The following is an 11,051-nucleotide window of genomic DNA, read 5'->3' as shown; positions in this document are numbered from 1 at the left end:
CACTGAATTAATTCAGCATAAGCTTCATCATTCTTACTGTGATATTCATCCTTCTCTTCAGTGTCTGCAGGCACACTCATCCCAAAGTTCATAATTCTTTTCATCTCCATCAAAGCAAAGTCTGCTTCATTGGTTTCCTGCATCCATCTTGGGCCCCATAACCTGTTGCCATTTTGTTATTATTAGGGTAGAATATCAAGATGAGGACCACCATCGCTACTGTCACAGCCGTGGCCGGGAAAAAAATAAGAAGATAGACTGCCGGAGTAGAAGATGGATGAAGAAGAACCACCGCCGGGATGAAGATGGAGCGCCGCCTCCATCAACATCGGTGAGTACCAACTTGGGGCTTGTTTGCATTGAGCCATTTTAGTACCAGGTTTCTATTTAATTATTTAAAGTATTGCGTGCAGTCACCCTGTTGCCATTCTGTTATTATTAGGGTAGGATAACCGGGTATATAAATTATTTTATATAAAGATGGAGGAAAAATCACACAGGCACTTCTTGCTTCTATGTCTTTATTATACTACACTGCTTCTGCTTCCTGAGTCAGGAGGAAGTAACAACATAAAATAAACTTTATTTACCACTTCTGTTAACATACAATGTATATAGACTACAACAGGTGACCATATTTCCGCTTTAAAAAGGGACACATATGAAAATTACATGTCAGGATTCTTATACAAAACATGTCTTTAACCCCTTAATGACCAAGGACGTACGCCACACGTTATCAAAAAAAATACAGTTAATGACCGAGGACGTGTGGCGTACGTCCTTGGTCTGGAAAGCAGCTGGAAGCGATCCTGCTCGCTTCCAGCTGCTTTCCAGTTATTGCAGTAATGCCTCGATATCGAGGCATCCTGCAATAACCCCCCTTGGCCATCCAATGCAGAGAGAGCCACTCTGTGGCCCTCTCTGCACCGGACATCGGTGGCCGGTATCGTTGGTGGGTGGGAGCATGTCTGGGAGGCGGGTGGGCGGCCATCGATGTGCCGAGTGGAGTGCAGGGGGGCGGGATCGGGTGGAACAGATGGGAGCGCGCACGGGAGCGCGCGCGTGCATGGGGGGAGGCTGGCGCGTGCACGGGGCGGGAGCGGGAGGGAACCGCTACACTGCAGAAAAATAAAGCTGGAAAAAGTAAAAAAAAAAAAAAGTTTTGAAAGCTGTAAATAAACAGCTAAGGGATCTGGAAGGGGTGGGGGTTGGTCTTGGGGGGGGGGAAGCTACACTACAGAAAAGGGCATTTTTGTTAAAAAGAAAGCACATTTTTCACTAAACTGGGTACTGGCAGACAGCTGCCAGTACCCAAGATGGCGCCCATTAAGGCAGAGGGGGAGGGTTAGAGAGCTGTTTGGTGGGGGATCAGTGAGGTTGGGGACTAAGGGGGGATCCTACACAGTAGCATATGTAAATATGCTAAAAAAACACACACAAAAAAGCCCAAATATAGCTTTTATTTTAGTACTGGCAGAGTTTCTGCCAGTACTTAAGATGGCGGGGACAATTGTGGGGTGGGGGAGGGAAGAGAGCTGTTTGGGAGGGATCAGGGGGTTTCATGTTTCAGGTGGGAGGCTGAGCTCTACACTAAAGCTAAAATTAACCCTGCAAGCTACCTACAAGCTACATAATTAACCCCTTCACTGCTAGCCATAATACACGTGTGAAATGCAGCGGCATTTGGCGGCCTTCTAATTACCAAAAATCAACGCCAAAGCCATATATGTCTGCTATTTCTGAACAAAGGGGATCCCAGAGAAGCATTTACAACCATTTGTGCCATAATTGCACAAGCTGTTTGTAAATGATTTCAGTGAGAAACCTAAAATTGTGAAAAATTTTACGTTTTTTTTAATTTGATCGCATTTGGCGGTGAAATGGTGGCATGAAATATACCAAAATTGGCCTAGATCAATACTTGGGGTTGTCTACTACTCTACACTAAAGCTAAAATTATCGCTAAAAGCTCCCTACATGCTCCATAATTAACCCCTTCACTGCTGGGCATAATACACGTGTAGTGCGCAGTGGCATTTAGCAGCCTTCTAATTACTAAAAAGCAACGCCAAAGCCATATATGTCTGCTATTTCTGAACAAAGGGGATCCCAGAGAAGAATTTACAACCATTTAAGCCATAATTGCACAAGCAGTTTGTAAATAATTTCAGTGAGAAACCAAAAGTTTGTGAAAAAATTAGTAAAAAAGTGAACGATTTTTTGTATTTAATCGCATTTGGCAGTGAAAGGGTGGCATGAAATATACCAAAATGGGCCTAGATGAATACTTTGGGATGTCTACTAAAAAAAATTATATACATGTCAATGGATATTCAGAGATTCCTGAAAGATATCAGTGTCCCAATGTAACTAGCACTAATTTTGAAAAATAATGGTTTGGAAATACAGGGAGTGCAGAATTATTAGGCAAGTTGTATTTTTGAGGATTAATTTTATTATTGAACAACAACCATGTTCTCAATGAACCCAAAAAACTCATTAATATCAAAGCTGAATATTTTTGGAAGTAGTTTTTAGTTTGTTTTTAGTTTTAGCTATTTTAGGGGGATATCTGTGTGTGCAGGTGACTATTACTGTGCATAATTATTAGGCAACTTAACAAAAAACAAATATATACCCATTTCAATTATTTATTTTTACCAGTGAAACCAATATAACATCTCAACATTCACAAATATACATTTCTGACATTCAAAAACAAAACAAAAACAAATCAGTGACCAATATAGCCACCTTTCTTTGCAAGGACACTCAAAAGCCTGCCATCCATGGATTCTGTCAGTGTTTTGATCTGTTCACCATCAACATTGCATGCAGCAGCAACCACAGCCTCCCAGACACTGTTCAGAGAGGTGTACTGTTTTCCCTCCTTGTAAATCTCACATTTGATGATGGACCACAGGTTCTCAATGGGGTTCAGATCAGGTGAACAAGGAGGCCATGTCATTAGATTTTCTTCTTTTATACCCTTTCTTGCCAGCCACGCTGTGGAGTACTTGGACACGTGTGATGGAGCATTGTCCTGCATGAAAATCATGTTTTTCTTGAAGGATGCAGACTTCTTCCTGTACCACTGCTTGAAGAAGGTGTCTTCCAGAAACTGGCAGTAGGACTGGGAGTTGAGCTTGACTCCATCCTCAACCCGAAAAGGCCCCACAAGCTCATCTTTGATGAAACCAGCCCAAACCAGTACTCCACCTCCACCTTGCTGGCGTCTGAGTCGGACTGGAGCTCTCTGCCCTTTACCAATCCAGCCACGGGCCCATCCATCTGGCCCATCAAGACTCACTCTCATTTCATCAGTCCATAAAACCTTAGAAAAATCAGTCTTGAGATATTTCTTGGCCCTTGACGTTTCAGCTTGTGTGTCTTGTTCAGTGGTGGTCGTCTTTCAGCCTTTCTTACCTTGGCCATGTCTCTGAGTATTGCACACCTTGTGCTTTTGGGCACTCCAGTGATGTTGCAGCTCTGAAATATGGCCAAACTGGTGGCAAGTGGCATCTTGGCAGCTGCACGCTTGACTTTTCTCACTTCATGGGCAGTTATTTTGCGCCTTGGTTTTTCCACACGCTTCTTGCGACCCTGTTGACTATTTTGAATGAAACGCTTGATTGTTCGATGATCACGCTTCAGAAGCTTTGCAATTTTAAGAGTGCTGCATCCCTCTGCAAGATATCTCACTATTTTTGACTTTTCTGAGCCTGTCAAGTCCTTCTTTTGACCCATTTTACCAAAGGAAAGGAAGTTGCCTAATAATTATGCACACCTGATATAGGGTGTTGATGTCATTAGACCACACCCCTTCTCATTACAGAGATGCACATCACCTAATATGCTTAATTGGTAGTAGGCTTTCGAGCCTATACAGCTTAGAGTAAGACAACATGCATAAAGAGGATGATGTGGTCAAAATACTCATTTGCCTAATAATTCTGCACTCCCTGCAGCAAAGTGCTACTTGTATTTATGGCCCTATAACTTACAAAAAAAGCAAAGAACATGTAAACATTGGGTATTTCTAAACTCAGGACAAAATTTAGAAACTATTTAGGACGGGTGTTTTTTGGTGGTTGTAGATGTGTAACAGATTTTGGGGGTCAAAGTTAGAAAAAGTGTGTTTTTTTCAATTTTTTCCTCATATTTTATAAAAATTTTTATAGTAAATTATAAGATATGATGAAAATAATGGTATCTTTAGAAAGCCCATTCAATGGCGAGAAAAACAGTATATAATATGTGTGGGTACAGTAAATGAGTAAGAGGAAAATTACAGCTAAACACAAACACCGCAGAAATGTAAAAATAGCCTTGGTCCCAAACGGACAGAAAATGGAAAAGTGCTATGGTCATTAAGGAGTTAAACAGCCCTGAAGTGTATTTTTTATATGTGTCCCTTTTTAAACTGGGAATATGGTCAGCCTACTGTAAGAGCACTTTCAGTTTATATCTCAACAGTCTGTCCCGATTTTTTTTGAGGGCAGTCCTGAATTTTGAAAAAACCTGTCCCTAATTTGTCTTGCAAAGTGTTGCTCTACTTATTTAGAGCAAGATGGCCCAAAATGAGTGCTACTTATTTAGTGTGAGATGGGCCAAAATGAGCGCTACTTACTTAGTGTGAGAAATCACATGCTCACACCTTATAGGAACAGCGATTACTTGCTGTCTCATGCAGACTGTAATGTCCCAGCAGTGAACATTTATTAATGAATAGGTCAGCGGCTAGTTTGGTCATTTAGTTTGCTGTGGTATGTTGAAATGCCTATCAGTTTGTTAGCTGCCTGAATTACTCTGTGTATGATGTGCATTTAGAGTGCTGCTGTTGCTTTTCCAAATAAAATAATAATTTCTGCTCACAGCTTGATGATCTAAAGTTCTCTGGGCTGGCGAGATTCTAGAATGCTCGTTAGTACTTCTATTTCCCTGGTGGAATGATCTAAAGCCACTTTTTACCCTGAAAACAGGGCGTCTTGCTAAGGGGCGTATACTGCTATTTCGTATGGGGAGGAGATACATGCATTACAAAAGTGCACAATGAAAATTTAAATTTAAAAATCATAAAAAACAAATAATTGAACCATTCACACATAAATGCACAGAAAAAAAATGTATTGTTAAGGTGCATCAAAAATCGTAATAAAATTGTTCCCCAAAAATCATATTTTATCAAAAACATAAAATCTGTATGTGGATTACAAAGGAATAAATCATATTAAATATGCACAATATAAATTGTAATTTAAATTCACTGGATGTGCAAAAAAACATATAAATTTGTACTTATAAGCACAAAATGAAAGACCCCGCAAACGGAGGTACGTAGGTGTAGGGGTTCTTGACCCAGGGGGAGGAGTAAGGCGCGTCATCACTAGGGGAAGGCTTAGGCTAGGAAGTGTCAGGAAGGGGAGTTTTGGCGCCAGTTTAGTTTTAGTTACTTACCAAGCAGGATCAGTGGCGCAGTTTAGCTTCCCTCCCTCCCTCCCTCCCTCCCTAAAATTGTTACTGTTTTGTCACAGCATGAAGGCGGGTGTGCTAGGCACCAAAATTTTATGACCATGGCAAAAAATGGGGTTTGTTGGGTAGCCTCCCCAAGGGGTGGGAGAGCTGTGTAAGCTGCTACTTGGGCACGGGGTCCCTTGAAGCTGGAGAAAGAGTTAAATAAATACGGACTGGGCACCTTGCCATGTCCAGAGGAAATAAAGACGGCCTGGTCAATAAATAAAAATGGTGGATTGTAAAGTGGATTATACATTATATTGGTGCTAGCAAGAAAATGGAAATGAGAATGATTACTGTTTTTCATCGGGTTATTGTGTTTTAACAATGGTTAATTTATAAGTTTTATTTAAAGTTATGTGTTATTTAATAAACAGGCTGTGGCCAGATCTTTATCCAAATCTAAGTCTCTGTCTTTATTTTATTTAAAGGGACAGTCAAGGCCAAAAAAACTTTTATTTTTCAAATAGGACATGTAATTTTAAACAACTTTCCAATTTACTTCTATCAAAAATTTTGCTTTGTTCTCTTGGTATTCTAGTTGAGAGCAAACCTAGGAAGGCTCATATGATAATTTCGAAGCCCTTGAAGGCCGCCTCTAATCACATGTTTTTGGATTTGCTTTTCACAACAGGGGAGAGTAGTTCAGGTAAACCCTATAGATAACATTGTAATCATGCCCGTGGGTTGTGGCAGACACTGCACTAATTGGCTAAACTGCAAGTCAATAGATAATAACTAAAAGTCATGTGATTAGGGGCGGTCAGAAGGTGCTTAGATACAAGATAGTCACAGCAGTAAAAAGTGTATTAATATAACAGTGTTGGTTATGCAAAACTGGGGAATGGGTAATAAAGGGATTATCTATCTTTTTAAACAACAAAAATTCTGGTGTTGACTGTCCCTTTAAGTATTTTATAAAGGTTAGTTGTTAAGCCGGGGAATTGACGACTCAATGGGTCATCCAAAATGTTATTGTTTTTTATCGTAAAATGGGCATTCCATGGGCGTGTATGAAATTGTCTCTCAAATCGAAACGTAATTATCTAAACATTTACGCCCCTACAGTTCTCACAGTTTTTTCTCGAAAAATAAAAGGTGGTGAACTTTCATCAAAATACTCAAAACACTTATTACTCTGAAAGAAAAATCTATGTATACGAAAATAACAGTGATTTTAAAGTGTACTGAAAACAGCATATTCTGATTTGTGTTAGGTGAAATATTAAAGTTTAAGCATACGCTGGGTTCTCCTGTGTACTTCGTCATCCATTGCAAACTTTTACCTAGCAGGGAGCTCCCATTATATCCATGGGAGACAGCTTTCCACTCGCAGGGACAGCCCTTTTTCTTTGATAATTGCTCCACCAAGTCTGTCCCTACGAGGATAAACAGTTTTTTTTTTTTTTTACGTTTCTTTGGTGGTGAACTTTTGATCATTGGGCCGAGAGAGATAGTACCTCTTAATTTTAAAATAAGGATAGCATTTTATCTTACCAATATTTTTTTTAGTAATTTTTTAAACTGTCTTGCATTGCAGGTAAACTATTTTCAGATGCCTATACAGTATACACATTAAACTTTTCAACTATTTTTTTACCACCTCCTCAATCTTTATGATGCTTGGAATGTGGGTGTGGGAAATCAGATCACCTTAACACAGGGGTTTCTAGAAACTCTGGATTGTCCACTATGGACAAGAGGTAACACTAAGCAAGCTAGTTCCAATCCTCAGAATGCAGAAAGTCCATCTTCAGGATGGGAACTAGACACAGCCATTCCATACCTAGCACTGATGGATTCTGAGAACTGACAGCTCCACCTTCCCTAGCAACATTGAGTTTCAGACCCTCCTATCTCAATGCCCCATCCATCTTCTAAAGGTGGATTACTATAGTTTCAGATCAAACTGAATCCCTATTCAGCAGTATGGAAACAGCAGGGTTAAACTGCACCCCTTGAGCTCTCGACCGTGCTTACACCTGCAAACACTATAGTTATGCACTTGATAACTTTCTATTCTATTTGTGTTTATCTGGTCTCTCTGACGCTACGAAGCGTCTCTCCCTGTGTTTCATTTAGCCCATGTGAAAATCTGTGTGACATTCTCCATCATTCTCCATGGCCATTATCAGTTACTAAGTACCGAGTGCCCCTGTCCAATCTCTTCTTGGCTGTCAGTGCGAGCTGTCTCCTTGTCTCTGTTCCCTCACTGAGTACAACATACTGTATACACAAGTCTTGCCTATCCCCCTGTATGTAGAGCTCTATCTCCGCCTCTCCTCCTCCCCCTGCCTGTATTTCCAGCGCTGTCCATGGCTCGGTGCTGTTGTATCTCTCACCATCTGATTGAGCCCAGGCTGTGCGGGGGCTCCCTGCGGGATCAGAGCGCTCCCCCGCCGGGACTCCACTCCTCACATCCCCCTGCTGGGACTCCGCTCCATCCCCAGCCCAGCCTGGCTTTATTATGTGTGTCTGCAGTGCAGCCCCAGCAGCAGCGGCGGAGGAGCCAGCTAGAACGAGAGCTGGGACAAAGAGCGGCCGGTTGGCCGGGCAGGACTGGGGCAGGAGCCGGGCGCATGGGGGCAGCTAGCGGCGCCGGAACACGGGACACTGCTGGATCCTGGCTGGGGCAGGAGAGGGTGCAGGAATAGTACCCTGACCTGGAGAGGAAACAGGATTATCTTTGCGAGCGAGACAAACCTACCCCGAGTAAAAGAGGAGAGGATAAGAGGGGTAGAGGGCAGAAGAGTGTGAGGGGTGAAAGCTATCCCGGGCAGAAGAAAACTACCCCGAGTAGGGGCAAGTAAACTACCCCAAGCTAGAGATAAGAAAGGGGGATATAACACAGGAAGGGAGAGAACATAGAGGGTACATTTTACACAGATAGATATAGGTAGAGGCAAAACACATGACAGAGGGGCAACAAAATTTCGCTAGAGGGCAAGGAAAGGGGGGGGGGAAATAGACTCTCAAAAAGGATACAAAAGATACAGAGTGGGGCAGAATTCCAGCAGTTGAGAGGGAGGCAAAACCACCAGAGAGGGAGAAAGGGAAATCTGAACTACCCTAAGGCAAGTGTAGGAGGTAGGTAAATAGTAGAATGTATGGGAAAATAACTTGACAGCAGGATAACTATACAACAAAGAGTCGGCAAACTTACACCCAAACAGAAAACCCTGAAGAAGGGATTATTACCCCAGTAGGGTATTTAGCCTTAATAATGAAGAGTTGTTAAATAGAGTGCACGCTTAATATATCTATGCATAATAGTATTACCTTCTATTAGGCTAGGGCTGCAGCATATTGCCCTGCATAAGGAGGGATAGAGTATTAGCCTAAATAGTATTTTTATTGCAGAATATTACTCAAGTATTTGGACTGTAGAATGTAATAGCTCTAGGGCGCAGTATATAACATATTACTGTTGGGATCTGCATAATCAAAAAGGAAGGGGCAATTAAATTTTCCAAAGTAACAGAGGGGTAGCTGGAAGCACTACAGTAAAGTGCAGAATATCACATCAAATACCAGATAGGTGCAGATATTTCTTTATATTAATGGGGATGAGGGACTGTGAATCACCTATAACCCCTAAACAATGCATAGCTTCTCTTACCAACTATTAAGGAGACTAATTTAATTAGCAGCACCCTCCGAGGCTGCAAATCTCTCTCCCTATATATCTGTCCTTTTTGTGTGAGTGCCCCTATTGGTATTGGTGCTCCTCCTCCCTCCTCCATCCCCCTCTGCACCCAAGGGAGCCACAATCCCACACAATAGGAACTTTAGCACAATAAGTGAGTGAGTTGCAGCAGGTACCGACGGGGGGACCCTCACTGCACGCACAACCTCAAAGCACAGACTTATTGGACATTATTTGGGGTCTTTTTTTTTTTTATTGGGAGGGGAGTTTGGAGGAGCCGAGGAGATGTCCAGGAGGAAGCAGGCCAAACCACGCTCGGTTAAAGGTAAGAATTCTATATTTTCTAAGCATGTTATTCACTTTGCTTTGATGAACTAGTGCAAATATACAAGTTAATAATGAATGCAGCACATAAGCAATAGCATGCACGAGGTGGGTAGGCATGCAACTTGCAAATACATCCCATTCAGTGATGCAAGTGAAATCTTTTTCATTTATGAGCAGACATCAGGTCGCACAATATGCCCTCTTCCACAGTGGATGGGGCATACAACTTTATAAGACATGGATATCGTTTGCATGCATTGTATTCTGGTGGTAATTATTGTTATTATTTGCATGTGATTTTATTTGGATTTTCCCCAGTGCATCCTGTTACTTGCAGATTTAGCTCTGTCTGGAAACACGCACCCTGCAGCAGTGGCTCACTCATCTAGGGACAGCTGCAGCTCCAGGCAAACACGTGTGTCCGGAGCAGGAGGCAGTTTATCCAGCCAGCATGTATTGGCACTGCCCCTGCTCCCCTTCTTATACACCCTGGATACTGCACCCTTAATGCTTCTGGACCTCCTTGTCAATTATTTCAAGTTTTGAGACTATGGAAAAGTTATCTCCCTTGGAAGTTAATCTGCAATCATTATTATGAGGACAGCATAGATTGCAAGAGTATTAAGATGTTAGATCTAAGCTAGTACAGCATTTAATTTACAAAATATGTGGCATAATAGTTTGGGTGCATCATACTCCTTTACAAATACGTTTTTTTCCTCTCCATCATTGTGAAAAGTTGCATATAAGTCAGTTTACTATGTTTTTATAGCTTTTTTTTTCATTTATAAATAGGAGGCCCCACTAATTTGACTGCTCAGTTTAGTAGTATCCTGTTTTAAAACATCTATTTTCATGGGTGGGTGAATCATTAGGGAGGGTGACCTAGATTAGTTGCCCTATGATTGAATAAATGATTTGGAGTATACTTCAGGTTGCTTGTAGATCTTTACTGCCCTATCACATCACTGCATGTTCATAATAATTAACATATCACACATGAAAAAAAAAATTGAATCTGACGGAAGCGGACACCTCAATTGAGTGTAATAAAATATTTTTTAAGGGGAACAATACAGAACAGGTATCATGTTTATGCAGGTCTCTTTGAATGAATGAGACCCTTCAAAAATGTAAGTTGCCCATTATTTGTGTTTTGTCCATTATTGTGAGGTTTTGTTGAGATCATTTGTGAGTCAGACAGCATTGTCTGGTACAGGTATTCTACAATTTGCCCTGAGTCGATACATATAACAGTTTAACACAGATTTATTATCTTTTTGAAAATACACATGTATTTTATAGTTTTTAAATGTAAAATTAAAATATTATTTATGTAAGTGTTGACATATGACCTTTGACCTTTTTTTTGTTGTACATTTATACATTTTACACATACATGGTCAAACTTCCTGGTGATGGATATTTTTCTAAACTCGTTAAGTAGTAGCATTAATTGCTTTGACAAATCAATAATTTTAAAAGGTTTGTTTTTAAGATGGCTGCCACCGTGAAGGTTTCTATTTGACCATTCTAAGCATTTCAGTTCAAAAGCTGCCCT

At 41.1% G+C, this 11,051-nt stretch overlaps 1 protein-coding gene across 2 annotated transcripts in view; it reads left to right on the top strand.

Moving 5' to 3' along the window:
- Positions 1–8,523: 8,523 nt before the first annotated feature.
- ZNF423 (zinc finger protein 423) overlaps positions 8,524–11,051 on the top strand; it is a 465,949-nt gene continuing 463,421 nt past the window's right edge. The window contains exon 1 of one of the 2 annotated variants that reach the window (XM_053699543.1): positions 8,524–9,488. In XM_053699543.1, the coding sequence (XP_053555518.1) occupies positions 9,449–9,488 (40 nt within the window). In that variant the 5' untranslated portion in view covers positions 8,524–9,448. The remainder of the gene's footprint in view (positions 9,489–11,051) is intronic. The other variant, XM_053699542.1, reaches the window with a different exon arrangement.

The sequence above is a fragment of the Bombina bombina genome, chromosome 1 (genome assembly GCF_027579735.1).
Source record: "Bombina bombina isolate aBomBom1 chromosome 1, aBomBom1.pri, whole genome shotgun sequence".
Taxonomy (NCBI): domain Eukaryota; kingdom Metazoa; phylum Chordata; class Amphibia; order Anura; family Bombinatoridae; genus Bombina; species Bombina bombina.
Note: the sequence above shows the minus strand (reverse complement) of the source record. Positions and strands in the feature narration are given on the sequence as shown.